This window comes from Sturnus vulgaris, chromosome 2 (assembly GCF_052056855.1).
Source record: "Sturnus vulgaris isolate bStuVul1 chromosome 2, bStuVul1.hap1, whole genome shotgun sequence".
Taxonomy (NCBI): domain Eukaryota; kingdom Metazoa; phylum Chordata; class Aves; order Passeriformes; family Sturnidae; genus Sturnus; species Sturnus vulgaris.
Window position 1 is genome coordinate 16537906 of NC_142244.1, and position 21733 is coordinate 16559638.

The 21733-nt window shown below is 46.0% G+C and overlaps 1 protein-coding gene across 1 annotated transcript; it reads left to right on the top strand.

The window, feature by feature from the left end:
- The first annotated feature begins 12767 nt into the window (after nt 1–12767).
- Nucleotides 12768–20681, top strand: ACP6 (acid phosphatase 6, lysophosphatidic). The gene is made up of 10 exons (XM_014882847.2): nt 12768–13018; nt 14360–14488; nt 14583–14713; nt 15368–15447; nt 16164–16251; nt 17710–17842; nt 18549–18643; nt 19919–20014; nt 20223–20388; nt 20503–20681. The coding sequence occupies exons 1-10, from the start codon at nt 12824–12826 to the stop codon at nt 20638–20640; spliced, it is 1251 nt and encodes a 416-aa protein (XP_014738333.1). The 5' UTR covers nt 12768–12823; the 3' UTR covers nt 20641–20681.
- The last annotated feature ends 1052 nt before the right edge of the window (nt 20682–21733 follow it).

Consider the following 21733-nt stretch of genomic DNA (forward strand, 5'->3'; position numbering starts at 1 on the left):
GCCAGGGGGATAAATAATAAACATAGGAAAATGATTGATTGACTGGCTAACAGGAACCCCCTCTGCATTACCAAGGAAGGAGGAGCTGGTCAGGGAGCAGAGCTTCCATCCCCTTGCAAACACTTGCTCCTTGCATCTCCTTGCATGTCCTAGCACACCTCTGTACCCAGAGAGGACACCTGTGATGTGAAGCCAACTGAGCAGGAAGAAGGAAGCAAAACCTGTCCCCCATGCATCTGACTGCTTGTCCATGCAGTAACCAAGCCCTTGACATCTTATTAAGAGACAAGGCCTTGAGAGAATCTCTGCAGCACTCCTGTAGGTACTCAAATGTTTTAAGATGTATTTGCCCAGCCCGAAGAAATTCCTTTTCTTCCCTCAGCTATGTCCTTCCTCTGAAATTTATCCTTTGTTCTCCCACTTTCCGACTTCCACTGGCTCCCTCCTTCTGGCCCTGGATTCCCCCTGTCGACCCAAAGAAAGTGCCCTTCTTCACTTTCTCTACACAATCTCCCATCCCATGGGATTCTGCAGGTTGGGAAGCTGCAGACCAGTGAAATACTGGGTCCCAGCAAGGAGTCTGAGAGGGGGCATAAAGAATGAGTCCAGAATTCAATGAGGACACAGGAACAAGGTCCTTTAACTGCATTAGAAACTCAGGGACCCTTTAAGATTAAGGAGCTGTGCTTTGGGGGTTTTGAGCTCAGGAGTGAGGATGCCACCTGAGGAGCCCCAGCCCCACAGTGCAGCAGGAAGGCAGGATTGGTCCTGAGTTTATAACTGGCATGTGTACAGCCCTGAGCATGCCTGTCCCTTAGGGTGCCACCTTGCTGTGACAGACAGGCAATGGGGAAGTCAGGAGCACTCCCCATGGAACGCTTGGCTACTGAGTGACATTAATGTTTAGTAAAGCCACTCAAGCATGAACACAGAGCTTGTTTAATAAACCATTCATGGTTTAAAACAAGCAACAGCCAAACTTCAAAAACTCAGCTACAGTCTCTGCTGGAGGACAAGGTAGAACTGAAAAAAGAGGACAAGGATCTCCTCTGTGCTGTCTCAGACCTCTGTGATCCAACCACGTTCATGGGTGGGGTTTTGGTGATTTTGAGACCAGAGGAGTGCAACCATCTTAGCTGTCTCTCATCCTAGAGATTGAATGTATCAAAGCAGATAATTTCCCTCTGCCACCCATTTCTTAATGCCTCCATGATTCTGTCTTCTAGGTATAACAAATGGGGAATATTTGATGGATGGATGTTTGCACTAGCTGACAGACCATAAACTTGTGATTCTTGGAACCCACTGTCAAGGCTGGCCAGGCTGTCACACCATGATAGAAGCACATTTACTTCGGGCTGGCCTGTCCTTTCAGACAGATTTAGTATATATTGCTTTGTACCAGATGGATGGCTAGACAATCTTATAGTAGCAACTTGAATCAACATTACATATTAAATTCAGTCCTTGGATAGGTATTCAATCTGTAAAAGGCAGCATTACAAAGACAATACTCTGAGAGGGAGAAAAGAGGAAACATGAGAGCTTTTCATTCTGTTCTTGCTCCTCTTTTCTCCAATTCTACCTGCCAGGACTGCTCAGACTCTCAGAACTGTGAATTCTCCAGCAACAGCTGGAACCAACATTTGACAGAAACACCAACCCCAGTTATCTCCTTGGTCAGCACACCTCAAACCATTTCTTCCTCTAGCTGGTGTCTGAAGGACCCAGAAGTCAGTTCTGGTCTGCAGCCTTGTGCTGATCAGCTGCTGAGCCTGAGATAGGAATACAGAGAAACGTCTTTCAACAAGCCTTTAAAACTGAAATACTTAATCCTATAAAAGGAAAACCTATATTTAAAAATACATAGAATGCCAAAACTAATAAAGTATTGAGCTGAGACAAGGTCATGCCTCTGAGTTCTTCTCCCTGAACAGCACAGTGGGACAGCTGAGCAGGCTAAGAGAAATTTGAGGGAGAAATTGAGGGAGAGTCTTAAAAATAATGACTGATCTAAAGGACATGGGTCAAGCAAGTTGTTTCCTCTTTCAGAACATGTGGGCAAGACAATACTCAAGCAAATTCAGTGCTGATAAAGTTTCAGACTGTTGGAAGGAAATAGGTAGGAAGATGACAGAAGACCCAAACCCCAAAGAACAAATGCACTGTGTGGTCACAGGAATGAGACCATGCTTGACTGGACTGGAAATGGCCAAAGTACAAAGAAGGCAGAAATTAGGAATTCAAAAAGTCAGTGTAGCATAGCAGAGAGCCTGACACACAGCAATGGCAGGTACTCCAGAGCAGCTTCCCTGCTGGCATCGCTGTCTCCTGGGGAGCCTGGGACTAACACAGGCACGAAGGGAGCTGCTGTTCCCAGGGGAGCTCCTTTGGGAGGCTCACAGCAACCAGGCAGCACGGCCAGAAGGCTCTAAGTGCCCCTGAGGGAATCCAGCACCTCCTCCCAGCACGGGTGACGGGAGGGGATCCTGTACAGGGCTGATGGCAAGTTCTGCACACATTTGTGAATAAAGAACATTTCAGTGATTCGTGTTAGCAGCAGCACCAGAGGTATGGATAGACTGAGAATGAAGATAGAGAATGGCAGCTCTATAAGATACACTTTATAGGGGAAAAAAACTGTGACTTTGAAGTGCAAAATTAATAGCTTTGCTTTTGCCTGAAGTGTTTGTTGCTTATATGGTCTAGATGATTAAAGATCTTTCTGGTGAGCTCGGGAATTGTAATGCCATACATATATAACTTTGTCATGAAAATCTGATGACAGAAAAAGAAAGAGGATCAAATGAGCTTGTAAAACTCACTGTAGCCAAATAATGCAGAAATGCTTCATTTTTCCTCCAGTGAACATTGGTTCACATTTTTAAAAACGAATTTGCTGAGGCCACATTCACATACCACCACTGGTTTCCCACAGACATTTGAACAATTGGGTTTGACGGGCAACAGAGTTCTCAGAAACTAAATGTCAGTCAAAGAAATCAAAATTTAAATTCATATGGGCCAATATCTACCCCAGAGGCAGCTCTGTGTTCTTCCAGCCCTCAGGAAGCACGCAGAGTATTGTGTAACCAACCCAGTGCTGTGTAGCCAATCACAAACCAAACAACACACATCCACTGGAGACTTTATGTAATAAATACTCACCAAAATACATTTTAAGTACCATTAAATGCATTTAGATTAGTAATAGAAAGCACCTAGGAGAACTGTGATGTACTGCCTGGTGGAAATGGTGGTTACAACACCAAGACTCAGAGAGTTCAAGAAGTGTTTGGACAATGTTCTCAGGCACATGGTGTGATTCTTGGAGTGTCCTGTGCAGGGTCAGGAGCTGGATTTGATGAGCCTGATGGGTCCCTTCCAACCCAACACATTCTATGGTTCTATGAACACACTGCAGCACCAGCATAAAACCATTCCCCCGTTCTTTAACATGCCAGGCTTCATAACCAACCCATTCACACAAACCCACTGGTCTGCATGAATCAAAGCCATCATTCCATGCATGCTGGAAAAAAGTATTCCCCCTGAAAAAGTCAGAAAGCAAAATGCAGCAAAGCTGCAATATTTACATATTCCTTTCAAATTATTCCCCGACTGAGGCCTGCAGGTCTGCTACATTAAGCCAACTCTCCTCCCTTGAGGTGGCTACATTTTATTAGAAGATTAAGCATTTTTTTCTCTTTTCATTTCTGTATTACAAACTCTGTTTGGCTGGCACATGACAGGCAAGAAAAACACCCCCACTGCAGCATTTGCAGGAGCAAGACCATGCCTGCTGCAGATCCCCTGCTATTTTTTGGGAGGACATCTCCACCTCTTGGGGCTGGATCACAGCTCAAGGATTTCTCAGAATCGAGGTTTAGGACTCATTCTTCATATGCAAGAGCTCCTCATTACAATAAAGTTGTTTTAGGCAGGAAGGGGTAAAGCAGATGGAGCCAAGCTAGGGGTCAAAATGACCTGGTTGGGACCCACGAGAGAGTTAAATTTCATGCTCTTATTGGACATGAACCTAAGAAAGCATGTCAGTGATGGTCAGCCATATGACAATATAAAGAATGCAAAAGACACATCAGAAGATTTTCCTAGAAACTGGATATGAGTGTGTGGCCATGACATTTTTATCAACAGCCTCAGCAAAACCCAACACTCTCATATTCAGCTGCAAGCAGGGTTTCACTAGAAATCATGTTAACCACCAGCTCCTACCCTTAAAAGGAATTAGATTAGCAGCAAGAGGCAAGCCTGAGGTCAGAAACTTGCTGCTATTTGTTTGGGTTTTGGAGTAAATGCCGTGCCAGCTCTTCGGCCTGGGAACAAAGTTTGAGGTTGAAAAGTGCTTCTGACAGAACCAGTTTGATGTATGCCAGGCTACAGGCAAGACTTTTCAGAAACAAGTGTCCAAAATTAGCCATTGCAAAATCGTGTAGTCCAGTGAAACCACATTTTCTTTCCCACCTTGCTTTTCTTCCACTTCAGCCCAGACTCAAGAAAGCACTTAGGTACACATATATAGCAGAAATTACCTACATCTTGGCTGCATACTCACAGAAAAATGCACTTTTTTCCAATTCATATTAATTTTTCACATTCAGTTCAATTCATTTTTTTAACCCTTGCAGACCATGAGAACACTTTTCTCACCTCTTTTCTCACCTTTTTTCCTCTGAAATTACTTTTTTTTGTATTATTTTTTCCCCCTCTGTGGCTTTGTATTTTCTTAGGATATAGTTGCACTTTGCTCTCCCTATTTCTAGCTTCACGAGATTCATCTCTGACATTTCCAGAGAAATGCCAAATTTGAGGACTTTCTGAAAAGTTCATTAAATTACTCAGTCCTAAATCAACAATGAAGACGTTCATTAAATTAAAGGGAACTCGGAATAATCCTCACTGATTCCTGATGGATATCTCTGGCCACTCAAGCACATCACAGTGAGGTACCTGAGAGCTCCAGATCATCAAAGGAAAAAACACGAGATACATTATCCCTTTTCCTGCCCTAGTGCACACCTGGCACACTCCAAAGCACTCCTCCCACACCCCAAATCGGGGGTGCCATCACACCAGGTGCATTTTAATCCTGAATTGTGAGTCCTTGCAAAAAGGAACAACATTTCTGACAGCTGACTGCTACTCTAAGAGAAGCACTCTTACAATGAGAAGTATTATTTTAATTAACAATTGGAAAGCACAGTCTAGGGATGAGCTAATTTCTACTTATTGTGATGGGATTTTAAAAGGTGTGCACTGGTACCAATAGAAGTTACTGACCCCATTGGAAATTATTGGGTAAGGTCCTCTCCCCTACACTAATCAAACAGCCAGACCAGTCACCCCAGCATTCAAACCTACAAATCTGTGAAAAATTCACTGTGGTTGATACACTGCAGCTCATAATGACTATTTTTTGTCCACAGGGCTGCTGTTTGTTTCAAACCATTTAGCAATATTCATTAGGTCCACGCTTCAAATTAAGGTAATTGAGAGTAAGAGAACATACAATCAAGTATTTTACTAAGGGAGACGTGCTCCATTCCCTTCTCTGACTCAGGTGTTGACTGTTGACTTGCAGTCAGGCTTTACCAGGAATGCCAAATGCATCATGAAAAATGTTGTGCTGCCTCTTTCTTAAAATCTCACCATGGCTGGAAATTTTAAAACATATGTTTCTCCTCCCATTTATTCTATTTATTTACCAGAGAAGGATATTAAACTCCAACACCAAGACCGTTGTGCCTCTGACCCTATTTTATGGCTGAAACCACAGATCCTGAAGCCCAAGGAAAGCTCATGTCAACAATCCTTAAAATTAATACTAAAACATAGTCTTATGACAAAAACTATGTCAGCCATACCATTGTCTGGGATACTTCAAATTCTTCCTCTCCAGGAATCTCAGTCACCCGCATTAAATGACTCCCAATTGAGACATGAGAACTGGCAGCAGCATAAATACCCACGGAGCACTGGCTGGTACAGCTGACAGCCAGATGGGATCAGAACAGCAGCAAAAGATAACACTGAGCCTGGACAAGCAGCTCAGGCACCAGCCTAGAAATTTGGAGAGTGCCCTCAGGTTCCTGCTCCAAGAAGCTTTATGCCTGACAACAGGCCAGTCATCTTTGGCTTTGCCTGCCTGAAATTCCCATCTGAAAAAATATAGTGGCCCCTGCCTCCCACTAAGGAGGTGCTGAGAGCCTACAGGAATGCCATGACCTGAGATAGGCAATAGACATACAGGGGGACCAGAATAAAAAACCTTTGTGTCTTCAGAAAAATCAGTTGCAGAGAAAGACAAATCAGGATAAAAGAGTTTAAACTCCGTGTCTTCAGCAACACTGTGTGTGTTGCAACATGCAACATGCACAAAAGCCACCCAACTATTTCCATTTTGTAATAGCAGTGTTTTCATAACCATAAGGGTCCAGAGCTGTCAGAAAAGACCTGAAGGAAAGGTCGTATCTGTCATTCAAACAGCTACTAATACAGTGTGAAAAAACAGCTGAGCTCTTGCATATACAAAGCCTTCTGCATGTACTTTTGCTACCTCACAGCCTTCCCAGAGAGACAGGGAATAAGTGTTATTCCCATCTGCCAAAATATAATCTGAGTTTGAGTGGCCTGCTGAATGCTGCATGAGAAATTACCCTGACTCTGATTCAGCTCAAGTTCCCAGGGCTCCCTCCACGCTCTCACTGTGCATCAGGACCCAGTTTCAAGCTCATTACCTTCGTGTTTTGAATTAGTGCCTACTGCCTGCATACAAATGTATTGTTTGCAGCCAACATTCCAACAGCTTTCCAAACCTGGGAAAACTCTCAGAAGAGATGCAGCTCACTCCTTCTAGCACTGTTGCCTGAGTCAGGCTCCTGGGTGCTGTTGCCTGTTTTGCCATGGATTCTCAGCAGCACCAGGGCACTCCATTAAATCTCCTCCCAACACCATCTCTCCTGGGTGGGCACCAGGAGTCATCAGGATGTGTGTAGGACTTCACCAGGGAATGGTGCAGATTAACAACTGCAACCTGCTTTGCATTGCATGGATGGGAGACACTTCCAAAATATGGACCATAAAATTAATAAGGGATAACAATATATTTCTTAAAATTATCAACTGCTGCTTTGTACTGGATTTCTCTTGCTGATTGCACATGATAGCAAAATGGATGTCCTTTTCTTATGAATGTAAAGAACCATGGTATGTCTCATGTCTCTGCTAGCTCTTGATACAAGGAGCATTCACCCTGTGATTCTGCAACTGGTGTCACCCCAGCTGTGGGGACTGCCCAACCTTTGCCACAATTCATCTGGTTTTATGCTTCCTCAGAGCTGCTGATGGGGAGCTAACAGCACTTAGCTCCCTGACATTTTACACCATCAACTGCCTGTATCAGCCTGATATGCAAAACAGCTTCTCCCTTTGACCATATGAAACACATTAAAGAGACCTGTCACACATTTGCAATTAGGTGCTGAAAAATAAAGTGACAAGACTCAATGCCTGCTTTGAAAAAGCTCTTGTTTAGGCCAACGAGTCTGATTTCCACAAATCTGCAAGGAAAAATGTAGTTTTTAAAAAGTTACTTATTTTTTTGCTTTGTTTTGTTGGTTTTTATTATTTTATTTTACTTTATTTTTTCCAGGGTATGAGAGCTGCAGGACCAGGAATAGAAGGATGAGTTATAAACCTTTCAAAGTAGAGATTTAGCATGGAAATTCTGACAACCATCAATGTGAGCAATGCCGCCAGGCACCACTCACAATCCACAGCATCTTTCAAACCTGTCGTGGGTTTTTAGAAAGGGCTAAAAATAAATGCAGAAATGCAGCAATACACACACACACACACATACACATATTATTGTTCAAAAAAAGAACAGGTGGTCCTTCCAGCAGTGTAAACACAGATGACTCTTGAAAGCAGCTAACAAACACCCAGCTGAGCAGCCTTTCCTAGCCATGCAAGCAGCACTTTGAGAACTCTCCTTGAGTCCTTCCAGCCAGAATCATCTGGGATCCAGACTCTCTGTCATGACAAGGCCTGGGTACTCCCAAGCGTCTTGATTTCCTTCACCCGATATATTCACACAATTCCACCCTCTTGACCTCCTGTGGATTATTGCCCTTCTGAAAATAACACACATGGAACAGATGGTGGGGCCAGAAATGTCTTAAACGTAAATAGCACAGGTCCCTGTTTTCTAGCTCCCCACCACTTGATCTGACCCCTATCCTCATGTAATGAAGAGGAGAATTTACTGAAGGGGAAAAAGGATCAGGGCACTGTGGACAGCCCAGAAGGAGTCAAACAGCAAACGTGAGTGGCTGTATGTTGAAATCCATCAAGTCCACTGCCTGCAGGGAAAGCGAAGAAGAAAACATGAAGCAGTCTTGGAGTCTCAAAATTTATCCTAAACCTGCAGAAAAAAGAAAAAAAGGAAAGAAAAAGGAGGGGGGGAAATAGATAACATTTCAACTCAGATTTCAGTTATGTCTCCTCTGCCCACCACAGGAAGAAGACTGATGTCACAGGCTGAATCACACACATAAATCCTCCTGCATGGTCACTTATCTCTGAGGATGAAAGCATAACAAAACAACTTTGCTAGGAGTCCACTGTAAGGCTCAACATCATCTCTTTGCTGCCCTTCTCCCCTGATTGTTTTGAAAAAAAGCAAATGTAATTTACACTTGCACCATCACCTTTTTAATTTCGTATCATCCCAAAACATTTGGTTTAATAGAAAAACCCTTGGTTTAATATATATCCACAAAAAGGAAATGAGGTGATAAAGCTTCAAAGTGCCAAATGGTTGAGTGCTGCCACAGGGGAGTACATCTGCCATGGCATCAGAGCACTGAGTCCCAGGATGCAGCATCTCGGGCACAGTGACAGACTGGCAGCCCTCCCACCACACCTGGACTGCACAGGCACGGAGAGTCCACCTGACACGACTGGGAACAGCTTATCCAGCAGGCTCCTACTTCCCTCAGCCTTCCTGTGCAAGGGAAAAACACTCTTTCAGAGCTGAAGAGAAAACCAGCCTGCTGTTCTCCCAGAGCGGCACATAATTGAGTCGGCATGATGCCGCAGACTACCAAATGCAGCAGATGGCTGCAGGCATCATCCAGTTTAGGATGACAAAGTTGGAACAAAAGAAAAACAGAAGGCAGGGAATGCATCTTGTGTGCTGGGTTACTGGGCAGAGGCTGAACCTTGGCACAGGGGGTCCATCGCCAGCACATGGCTGGCTTCCAGTTCTTCCACTGCCACACCGACAATGACCAAATGCCCAAGCCTGGAAATGACAAAGAAAAGTAGTGAGGGAAAGCCACATCTTCCCAGGTAAAAGAGGCAGGAAACTACCAACTGTCTGATGATCTGTTTCTAAAATACATAGAAGAAGATCTCCAAAAATCTCCTCACATTGCCAGCCCTATGACAACTCTGATTTCCAGGACTCTCCCAGATAACCTGCAGGAATTCAGAAATTAAATTATGACCTCTAAGTATCGACACACATCATTACACTGCTGGAAGGTAAAGCACTGATGTGAAAGCATGCAGAAAATGAGACAAGATGCGTCAGATCTGTACAGTGTATCATGAATGGTGTCTTGCAGGGAGGGCTCAGTCTGGGGTGGCATTCAGCAGTTTATTTTTGCCAATTCCACCCCAAAGGATCAGTGACTTTAGGAGTGGAAACATTCCTTCCATTTCCCCAGGCGCCTTGCTCACAAAGCAGCTGGCTACAAGGTTCACCACAACAGACAGACTGGAGGAGACAGAGTGATACGGCTCCACAGGAAGCAGCACAGCACACTCAAACAATTTATAAATAAAATTCAGCGCTTTGTGAAGGGAATACAGCTTCCATGCCCAGACTGACTGGTTTATAATAGCCACTGTGGTCAGCAGTCCTTGCAGGACACAGAGACACCACCATTAGCTCCAGAGCTGGGAATGGAGAAAGTTCTTTTGGCTGCAGGATGCAGCAGCCTGTGATTCCAAACATGAATCCTGTACAAACTCCTGCCCATGTTGCTTTTGAGATCTCAGTACCTGTGTGATCACTTCAAGGGACCACAGCAAAAGCACCTTCATTGCACTCAGAAATGTTCCCAGTCATGGGAACATTTTGGGGTGGAATAAGTTTTTGGAAGGGCAGGAAAACACTTTGTGCTACAGCAGAGCAGCCCGTACTCCACCCAGAGGTGGAGCTGCCCCAAAACAAGGCTGGCACACAAGAGATATCATGCTTGGCAGGAGCTGCTTGTGGCCCACTTTGGGCAGTCACACCAGGCTGGTTAAGCCACCCTTCTCCAGCAGCCAGGCTCCCAGCCCAGCTGCAGCCTGTGTGGTGAAGAGTTGTGGAAGAACATTTCCAGTTCACTCTCCTTGCTGAGCAAAATGCACTTGGGAAAGGAACCAAAGAACTCAAGGTAATGTCTATTTTCTGACCCCTACCAATCGGGGGGAAATAAACCCCCTCCCTAAGGGGCATCCAAATGCTTTTTGTGCCTCTACCATACAAACATTTCATGGCTAATCTCTGATTTACACCATAAAGAGATTAAGACCTTTCATAGAATGATAGAATGACAGAATGGTTTGGGTTGGAAGGGGACCTTGAAGATCATCCAGGTTCAAACTCCTCCATGGGCAGGGACACCTTCAACTAGACCAGGCTGCTCAGAGCCCCATCCAACCTGGCCATCCTTTACCTTTGTTCCAGGATAAGGTGCTCACTTAGTCCAAAAAACAATAAAACACACAAACTCATTAGGTTAAATTGTTTCTTTTGTGGGTATTTTTATAGCATTATTTAATTTCAATCCATGTTGTGGAACAAAAAAAATCTAATCATGCTAGTTGGCCTCGCACCTTATCAACGTATCAGCCACACAATGGCTGCGTGACTTGGTCAAACTACAAAACTCATTATGACTCAGTTTCCTTTTCAGAAAAAGGAGGATGTAAATGCAAACTTATCAAACTAGAGTGTTCTGAGGTGTGATACATTTCTGTAGCACTGTAAAAGGCAAATGACAGCAATGATAATATTTCACAAAGATAGCAATCATTGCAATTTGGTTAAATTCCAACCAGGAGGAAATCTGCCCTCTGCTTTCAGAGTGGAAAGTTTCCTGAAACTTGCTTGTTCATTAGAGCTCATTACTTTCCTTCAGTGAAAAAATTTCACCCCTGGTGGCCATTGGATTAGCCTTCTGCTCCTCGTCTGGTCACAAAAAGTAACAGAAGGGTAAAAATAACAGGTCCTTTGAAAATGTTTCTGTAAAGATGGTGCATCTTAGAATAAATTTCTACACAGTTGGACAAAGGAAAAAAAAAACAGGGCAACACCATTTGCTAAAAAATTGACAGGCGCCTGCTATTTCAGAGATCCCTCCTCTAATTGCACGCACCTGCTGTGGCGTGGTGTAATCTAAAATACATCTCACCAGTAATGCTGCTTGGCAGCAGCCAGGGCCACCCAGGAGGGACCCTGCAGCCCCAGCATTCACTTCACAGGAACTGGGGTTTTCTTCCAGGGTAACATTGGAATGCAAATACAAAAAAATTCACTGTGAGCCTCTCTCCCTGGTCACTTCTATCACATCACTTCTATCTCCCTTCCACCTTCCTCCCCCTCTTAACTACTTTTCCTGTTCCATCTCCCCTCAGCATTTGTGACCCCTCTCTCTTGAAACACAAGATTAAGGCTTCATTCCTTAATTTGTTATTTTTTTCTTGGTTTCTGAAACATTTCCCCCCCTTCTCTCTCTGCTCTTGTTGTGCCTCTGTGTTTCACATACTCTCAAGCTCAGAAAACTGAGGTGACCCTTTCAGGGACACGAGGAGATGACCAAAATCCTCCCTCTGCAGGTCCTGCTGTCTGTGCCAACCTCGCACCACCGGCAGCAGCTCCTCCTTCTGCCCTTCGTGCAGGTCACCATCCTCTCCCCGCTCTTTATCCTTCACCCTTGCCCTGCTCCTCCAACACCTCCCCGGGCAGCTCATTACAATACCTAATCACCCTTTCTGTGAAGAAATCCCTCTGGATGTCCAACCCGAACCTCCCTGGCACAGCTTGAGGCCTTTTCCTCCCATCCTGTTCCCTGGGAGCAGAGCCCAGCCCCGCCTGGCTCCAACATCCTCCTTTCAGGTGTTGTACAGAGCAGCAAGGTCCCCCCTGAGCCTCCTTCTCCCCGGACCAAACACCCCCGGCTCCCTCAGTGGCTCCTCAGAACACTCGTGCTCCAGTCCCTCAATGCCTTTTTCCAAGTGAGGGGCCCAAAACTGGACACAGCATCCCAGGATGGCCTCACCAGTGCCGAGTACAGAGAGACAATCCCTGCCCTTGCTCCTGCTGGCCACGCTATTCCTGCTCCAGGCAAGGATGCCATTGGCTTCCTTGGCCACCTGGGCACACCTGTCTCAGTTCGGTCGCTGTGACCAGAACCAGAACCCCAGGAGAGTTTTTCCTTTTCCAGTGGGCCGCCTTCCCCAAGCCTGGAACGGGCTGTTGTGCACGGGGAAGATAACAAACTACAGCCGGCGTGCAGAGGCGCACGGTGGCGGCGGGCTCGGGTGACGGCCGTGCCCCCATGGGGCGGGGGCGCGGCCGGTCCCGCCCAGCCCAGCCCGGCCCCACACGGTTCCCCTGCGCGGCGCCCGCCGGGAGCCGCAGTCCGCGCCTGCTGCTCGTCCCTGCCCGGTTCCAGGCGGGGCTCCAGCCGCGGACTGCGCTTCCCACTGTTCCCCGCGGCGCGGCCGGGCCGGCGGGGCCGCCATGGGCTGGGGGGTCCGGCTGTGGCTGCTGGGTGGCCTGGCCGCCTGGACGCAGCGGCGGCGAGCGGCGGCGGCGGCTGCCGGGCGGGATGGCGGCGAGGGCGGGCGGCGCCAGGATCTGGAGCTGAGGCTGGTGCAGGTCCTGTTCCGGCACGGGGCGCGCACCCCGCTGAGGCCGATCCCGGGGGTAGAGCCGGTGAGCTCGGTGTGGGACGGGACGGGACGGGGGGTGGTGCGGGAGGTGCCCTGAACCCGCTGCTGAGCTCCTGCCTTGCTCCCGGCAGCCTGGTGCTTTGGCGTTTATTCCCCTTCCCGAGGCAATACCGAGAATAGTTCCTGAGGGGAAAGTGTGGGAATTTGGAGCTTGCACCCCATGCCGCGCTACAGGCTTGGGTGAGAGTGGCTGGAAAGCTGCCCAGTGGAAAAAGGCCTGGGGATGCTGCTTGACAGCCACTGAACGCGAGCCAGAGTGTGCCCGGGTGGCCAAGGAGGCCAATGGCATCCTCGCCTGGAGCAGCAATAGTGTGGCCAGCAGGAGCAGCGCAGGGATCATCCCTGTCCAGTTCTGGGTCCCTCGGTTCAGGAAGGAGATTGAGATGCTGCAGCGGGTGCAGAGAAAGGCCACGGACCTGGCGAAGGGCCTGAAGTACAAGTGTTAGGAGAAGCTACCGAGGGAGCTGGGGGTGTTTGGTCTGGAAAAGAGGAAGCTCAGGGGTGACCTTTTCACTCTCTACAACTTCTTGAAAGGAGGTCGTATGAGTCAGGCTTTTTTTCCCGGGAGGAAGTAGCAGGGTGAGAGGAGACAGTCTTTAATCTGTGCCACAGGAGGTTCAGGTTGGATATTAGGAGGAATTTCTTCACAAAGAGGGGGAATTAGACCCATTGGAATGGGCTGCTCGGAAGGAGTCACTGTCCCTGGAGGTAGCACTGTGGCCTAGTTGACACAGTGGTGTTCAGTTAGAGATTGGACATGATGATCTCAGACGTCCTTTCCAACCTAATTAATTCTGTGACTCTTTAAAGTGGAACGGCGATAGCGCATTAGTGGGACAGATGATAGCAGAGGGAACAATTGCTGCAACTGCAGGGAGCCCTCAGGGGCAGGATGCAGGGATGGGCATCCCAGGGCTCTGTGCCAAGGCCAAGTTCTGCACCACACAGTGGGTGCTCAGCAAAGGTGTGGCTCCTGCCTCAGTGGTACCACAAATGATCTGGCTCCCCCAGCTTCCACCGAGGTGGCCTGGGGAGCCAGCAGAGGTTAGCTCAGCAGTTTTTCAATGTGTAACAGTAGAAATTGTGATTTCCTACAGATTCTTCTCCTGTCAGGGAAGGAAAGCAAGTACAGCATTTCCTGCACATCAGATCTGCAAATCCAGAGAGCAGCACTGCTCTCATTTCTCTATGAGCTGTGAAAAGAGATCCCTTTGTGTCCGTGTTGTGTTGTTGGCAAGGCAGCACAAAGTAATACTCCAGCTTTAGTTTAATGCCCTTGAAAGTTTTCCACTGAAACGCTGTTTGTTTGTTTGTTTTGAAACAGGTAGAATGGCATCCCACTCTTTTAGATGTACCTGCTAAGACTAAGTTTGATTATGTGGTGACAGACCTAAATGGAGGACCTCAGCCCTGCTCAGCCTTGGATGAGGAATACAGAAAGACTGTATTTAAGGTTGTGTTGTATTTCCTGGTAGGTTCCTCTTTCCTCTGTAGACATTTTATTTCCATAGTCCATTGGAGACCTCTCTTTTTTTTTTTACTCTTAGGGTGGTGCTGTTGCAGGACAGCTGACAAAAGTGGGGATGCAGCAGACATTCGCCCTGGGGGAAAGGCTGAGGAGAAACTATATGGAAGAAGTCAAGTTTCTTTCACCAACATTTAAGCCTGCTGAGGTCTTGTGAGTCTCTCAGTTCCCTCCTGGACTTTCCCTTTCTTCCTACCTCTTAACAAGTAGCTTTGCGCTAGGGAAACTTGAGCTAGCATATCCTTCTCCATCCCACAGCAAACTGCCTGGCCCCTGGGCCTTCATCTTTGCTCAGCCTGCAGAGCTTGGCACTAGAACTCGCTCGTGACACAAAGCATCCAATTGCCCAGCAGTCCTGAGAGTGATGCCAGGGCCAGATTCATCTCACCTAGGCTGAGCCACTGGCAGTGCTCTTTTATGCACTTCTGTGGTGAGCAAAGAGAAACAGGCATTTCTGGAGCACACTTTAACTCACTCTAAGCAGCTGAAGTTCAGTGAGATGAAGCAACCCCTGCTGCTCACATCAGTAATGCTGAGAGCATCTGGCTTAGCATGAGATAAAAAATCACACCAGAGAAGTGCCAGTTTGTTACCTCCACTCTCTCTGACATGCAGTTAAAGGGCAGTTCAGATTATAGTGTTCAGTGTCTACATAAGATATATATAGTGACAAAAGATGAGTCCCACCACAGATTTCCAAAGCCATGGTGGAAGCAGAACCCTCAGTTCCAGCAGGACCTCCCCAGTTGCAGCCATATTAACATGAAGGAGAAGGTGCTACCTCACAAACTGCTTTCTCTCTTTCAGCGTCCGTTCCACTAATATTTTCCGGAATCTGGAGTCCACACGGTGCCTGCTAGCTGGGCTGTACCAACAACATAAAGAAGGTTGGGGAGACTTCTGATTAGTGCCTTTCCTTGCTTAGTCTTCCCTAGATGCACACACCTTCTGCATCCTAACTTTTCACTGGCTCCTAGTTATTACTTCTTCCTTGGTTCTTTGCACTTGGCTCCCTTCCCCAGTTCTGGTACTGTAGATTCTTTCTTGTTCCCTCTCTTTGCATATCTTTCTGCTACTCTTTCAGACCTGCTAAGGAGGTTGGTGTTAACCCTCTTCAAAATCAAGAAGGCAAAAAGTTCACACATCTGAAAAAGGTTACTCAGGGAAACCCAAGTATTTTGGATACAAGTTCAGTATCTGGAAGTAACTTTCACCTGTATCCTGCAGTTGGTGTCTACTTGTATGTTCTAAAAATATGCTCTGCATTTTAAAAATTTCACATCTGCTTCTTGCATATTCAGTTCCACTAACAAGTAGAAGTGACTTGCCAGAGCTCCTTACACTTCATGACACAGAGACTAATTTTTGGCGCTAAGAAAAATGAACACACAACTGGGAAGCTTTACAAGATGCACAGCAGACATCCCTGTGGAAATAAATGCACAGAAACAAGTACAGTGGTTTGTGTTGCAGGTGATAGCTCGGGGGAATTGCTAGTTGGTAACACTGGACGTGAGCACAAAGACTGTGAGAGTGATTATAAAGCAGTCTAAAGAAACACAGATGCACTGCTGATCACAGAAACGTCCTTCTTGTTTTGCAGGATCTGTTGTCATTGTCACTGATGAAGCAACCTCTGAAATACTCTACCCCAATTACCACAACTGCCAGCGCCTGAAACACTTGACCAGGTAATTGCCAGCAATATCTCCCCGTATGATTTCACTGCTGTTTGATTTCAGCAGTAGTAATTTACAACAGCACAATTTCTTCCCATTTCCCAGTTTCTTTCCCTACCACTTACTGTTCTTTGTGAATGGTTAGCTAGTTGTATAAAATACTTGTTAAGTGGAATTATACACCAGGCAGTGGCAGCAGAAGAAAATAAAATAGAGACTTTTCTTTGAAAGACCAGCTTAATTTAGTCTGTGTCTAGCAAACACTCATTACTAGCTAATGTACAGCTAGTCTGTGGCATTGCTGCAGGGCAGAATTAATGTCATCTACATCCCTTAACAAGCTTTTCAAGTGTGAACATATTGGGCCTCCTTTTTATATTCAGCTTCTGGTTTGGGGGTTATTTCAACATTCCCGTCACATTCATACCTTGAAGAAACTGAAATATACTCAGTCTTGACACATTTAATGAAGACTAATGAAGTGAAATAAGGAAGATCCTACATAGAACACTCATGTTTGTGTAGTGAAGTACTCTGAAATGCCTGTGCCAGGTTTGGGCACAGGGTGGAAAATGAAGAAGAGAGGCAGATTTATTACAGTTTGGCTAGATTGTACATTAGCATACTTCTGTTCAAAATTCAAGAGCTGTCAGAATTTACTTGGAAGATCTCACTGTGAAATGCTTGACCACTGTGCAATGCAGGCAAAGAATTGGTCTAGACAGTGGTGAGGTGACAGCCCTTAGATGCAGCAAATTCAGCCTCCTTGAGTAACATCACAAGCCCAAAAAAGGACTAAACTGCAGGGTCTGCTGCTCCCTGCCCCCCTCTGCCCACCAACTGCACTTTTTGTGCCCGTATCAAGGTAGATTTTTTGAGCTGCACTAAGCACTCTGCCTCAGCTTGCAGGCTACCTAGGGAGTACATGGCCAGCACGGATAGTCTCAGTTAAATTTTTTTAAGTGAAATTTAAAGCAGCATAAAGATGCAAATGGCTTCTAACAAAGCAAAAAGTGGATTTAAGCTACAAGCAAGTATCTAGGTGTTTCCCATTTCCCACACCATACAGCAATCAGTTCAAAGCTTCTGCCCATTCTTCTTTCATGAGGCAGTTAAAGGTTACTCCCTGAAGACATAGACATGTACTGTTCCAGTATAACCAGATCTGTTAGCTGATACACAGCCCTTGCTTATGGGAAGCACTTCTGGGGTGTTTACATCTCATCCTACTTTTTACTCCCACCTTTGTGAGAGCAGAGAGCCAGGTCTGATCCTTGAAATCTGGATACACATCTGTCCTTTCTGCAGCTCAAGACTCCCAACATCAGGAATCCCTCAGCATGCTGCAGTGCTTCTCTCCTACCCCTTACTGATGTGGGACAACTCCACTGGGCTGGGTGATGAGAAAAACAAAAGACAGAAAGCCTCCTGGTGTGTGAAAAATTCTTGGTTTTCTTAATTCCTTTACAGGGATAGGTCAGAGAATGCTAAGCAACAGCCAGGTATCTCAGATGACTTGAAAAAAATTAAGAAGAGGATGGGTATTGACGGCGATGAGTCTGTGGATTTCTTTGTCCTCCTCGATAACATTTTTGCTGAGCAGGTGAGCTGAGCTGTTGTGTTGCACTGTCACAGAAAAAACATCTCCTTTCCATGCACATGGAGGAAATCACAGTGCCAAGACCCACAGATACTAATGTGCACTCTAATACCTTTCTATGCAACCCAGAATGCTTATAGAAATAGCATGGCTTTCTGAAAAAGCAAGATGTAGGGTCAGCCTTGCAGTAGGATGGATGAAGGCTTGTCTCCAGTATTTTTGTTCTTACCTTGAAATCCAGTATTTCTTTCAAGTGTAATGTAGAGATAAGAGAGGCATTGGGCCTTGCTTACCCATTGCAAAGTGCTTTCCCTTTTTTGGCACTCAGCACCTAACAGTCTTCTTAATCCCAGTTCCACCACATTACCTGTGAGCCAGACTGCTTCTGCTATTGCAAGGAAGTTGGGCACATTTCTAACCCTCCTTAGTACCTCTTTTTTGCTGGAGCTAATGATAACTGGTCTGTCAGCTGAATGTAAAACATGGAGCCATTCTCCACAGAATTGGATCCTAAAGAACAAACATCCATCCTTTTGGTACACAGAGCAAGTCTGTGTGTTTAAAACCATCCTAAAAATCCTCACCTGAGTATCGTAGTACAAATGGTGAGACATGAGCAGCTGTTTTCTGTGGGCAGCCATCCATGTGTTTTCATGCTGGGTTCAGAAAGGGTCAAACCCTACCACTCTGCTGCATCTCCTCATTCCAGGTGCACAATATGCCAAGCTGCCCCATGCTGAAGAGCTTCCAGCAGACTGTGGAGCGCCGATCTGTTGAATCTATGCTTTTCCTTCTGGAAGACAGGTGATTTCCTGTGTCCATGCCTCTGGCCTCAGGGGCTGTCTTACCTGGGATGGATGTGCTAAACCAGCTTACTTCAGCAGACAGAAATGCTTTCCCATCTGCTGCATTCCCCCACCAGAGCCCACTCATGAGGTTTGTGCCTCAGCTGTCTCAGTGCCAAGTTCAGTGCCTTGAGTCAGTACTGTGAGCTAGGAAAAAGGAATGCACACTGAGGAGACCAGGATGTGGGCTTATACCCCGTTTTGTTGATCCTCATGGAGAGGGTGGTCTCCCAGGAGCAGCAGTAAGCCACTGAGGTAGGCAGTGAAGGCCTCAGTTGCCACAGGGGTTTAAGTGAACCAGTGGTAAAAGCAAAAGAAGGAAAGAGGAGATGCTCCCAGCCCGTGCCCTGAGGCTGCCCTTGCAGTTGCACAAGTACAGTCGAAATTCCAGCCTGGGAAGCTTATCCCAGGGATGGCACTTGCACAGCTCGGCTGAGAAGTGCTGGCGCTAGCGGAAAAAGTGATGCCAGGTCCTGCACACATGTAACTACTTGCAAAGAGAATCTGCTGCTACGTGCAGCTAATTACCTCCTCCACAGTTGTTTGTAAAGGCTGGCTGAGTTGCCAGCCTAGCAGTCATTTTCCTTTTAGATTCGTTTGCAGCTGCCACACTCACTAGCTCTTCTCAGGTGGTAGCAAAACACTGTCTTTTCTTTACCACGTATCAGAGATCTCAGGTAGTGGAAGACTGATGTACCCCATTCCCACAACACCCAGGAGAGTTAGTCACTGATATATTCATCAGGTGGAAGGAATTTCTTCCCACCAGATATTGTATAAAGATCATCTCTTTGTTTAACAAGAGGATAAAAACTACTTTTCAAATACAGCAACCATTTTCTTGAATCTTGCCCCACCTCACCAAAGACCCCAACCACTTCACCTGCTTTTTGCAGCAGTCATCTTCCCTAGCTGAAACCCATACACTCAAAAACCAGATCAGGGAAACAAAGTAGCCTAGAGAACAATCAAAGAGTTTCTAGATTGCCATTTACATGGCCAGACTTCATGACACTGCTTGTTAACACCTCTTCCCTCCCATTCTGTGGTCACATTAGAGTGGTGACTGCACACCAGCTGAACTAAAAACTGGCCATATTAATTGCATTTAATAGTTCATAGCTATGCTCAATTCAGATTATCAAATCATAAGAGAAAAGAGGGTTCTCAAGTTTTCATGTATAATAGTGGGAAGGTTTTAAAACTAGTAAATTTATTTCTGCTTCTTTTCTAGAGAAGTTCTTCAGATGAATATTGGCCTCCTGTTCAATACCTTAGAGAAGAATATTAAAGCAGCTGTAAATCCCTCAAATCCAGCTGAAAAGGCCAGGTACAGCACAGAACTTCTCCTCCAATCGTTATAAATTCTAACTTGTCAGTGTGAAAAAGTGGTTCAGAAAGACATTGAAAGTGTGGAATAAAAAGGAGTGTTCACCTGCTGGAAAAGGCGTGACTGCTACTGCCTATCCATGGAGGAACACAGCTGACATTCCAGGTCTGATTGTTTCTTTTCCCTTCTTTTTTTTTTTTTTTTCCAGAAAGCTCTACCTCTACGCTTTTCATGACTCCACTCTTATTCCTCTCCTGCTGGCACTGGGCACCTTTGACCACAAGTGGCCACCTTATGCTGCTGATGTGACCCTGGAACTGTATCAGCACCGGCGCTCCAAGGAGTGGTTTGTGCGCATGTCGTACCGTGGAGAGGTGAGATCCCGTGGGAAGCCCCTCCTGCCAATCTTGGGTTTGTGGTTTCACCATGCAACAGAAAAGGGCTTTGACAGTGCACAGCATCTGTGATTCTGTCTCTTTGCCTTGCAGGAGCAAGTGGTGAAAGGCTGTAAAGCAGGTCTCTGCCCACTTGAAGAATTTCTGGAAGTTCTTTCACAGTACTCAGTCACTCCAGAGGAGTACAACAACCTGTGCTCCAATATGGACAGGAATCAGAAAACTAACTAATGATTAAGCTGTCTTAAATTAAAATTAGTTTATTGTCACAATCTCCGCCTATTTTTCTTTATGTCCTTGCCAGCCTCCTCTGTTCCAAAGGTATTTTACATGAGGGGACACTTTCCTGCCAGACACAGGGTGGCACAGTGTCACTTTACACTGTTAGCATCAAGCTGAAAGAAGCCACGTGACAGAATGGCTCAAGTTTACTTCTGAGGTGACCACACAAAAGCAGGGAGAGGCTGAAAACAGCAAGGGCGAGAATAGACCATTTTAAATTGCCCATCTGCATCAGGAATACTAGACAAAACTTACCTCTTCCTCATATGCTGGGACTGTGGGATGAAGCTCAGCTTGCTCTGTGCTACCACTTGACACTGAAAGCTTTGACATAACATTGATTCTATGTTTGGTAAACTACAGAAGCCATTCTGCCTTTCCCTTTCTTTTGGCATGTTGGAGGGCTGCTCTCTGCAGACAGATTAGCCTCCCTAATTGCATAGCATTTAGCTACCCCATCTTCTTGAGGGCATTCTTGTCCACAGAAAATATCTCCAAAGGGACAGAAAGCCTCCAGACCTCTTCCCTGTACTCCTCTAATTATGGAAATTCTGCCATGAACATGCAGAACAACCACAGTGGGCCAAGTACAAGAACACACAGTCTTGGTGAACTCTGATTAATGTGCTTTAAACAAGAAAATCTGGGGACCTGCTATCAACTTCAACTTTGGGCAGCAGTGATCTATTTTGCACTTGCTGAAAGAGGAATACAGCACTAGCCAACAGCAATACTTCTGGCTGAGATGACAGTTTTTCCTGTAAGACAGTACTAGGAATCACAATGTTGCCAAAGTCATAGAATCATAGAATGGTTTGGGTCAGAAGAGATCTTAAAGATGGGCAGGGATGCCATCCACCTGAGCAGCTCAAAGCTCCACCCTACCCGGCCTTGAACACTTTCAGGGATGGGGCATCCACAGCTTCCCTGAGCAATCTGTGCCAGTGCCTCACCACTCTCACAGTAAAAAATTTAACCTAAACCTCTCCTCTTTAGTTTAAAACTGTTCTCCCTTGTCTTATCACTGTCTGTCCATGCAAAA

Bases quoted from the DNA above. Each gene is read 5' to 3' on its own strand.
- ACP6 (XM_014882847.2), top strand. From the start codon at position 12,824: ATGGGCTGGGGGGTCCGGCTGTGGCTGCTGGGTGGCCTGGCCGCCTGG. The intron at 15,448-16,163 runs GTTGGGGAGACT...CTTGTTTTGCAG, and splicing joins GTACCAACAACATAAAGAAG to GATCTGTTGTCATTGTCACT. The intron at 18,644-19,918 runs GTGATTTCCTGT...CTTCTTTTCTAG, and splicing joins CTTTTCCTTCTGGAAGACAG to AGAAGTTCTTCAGATGAATA.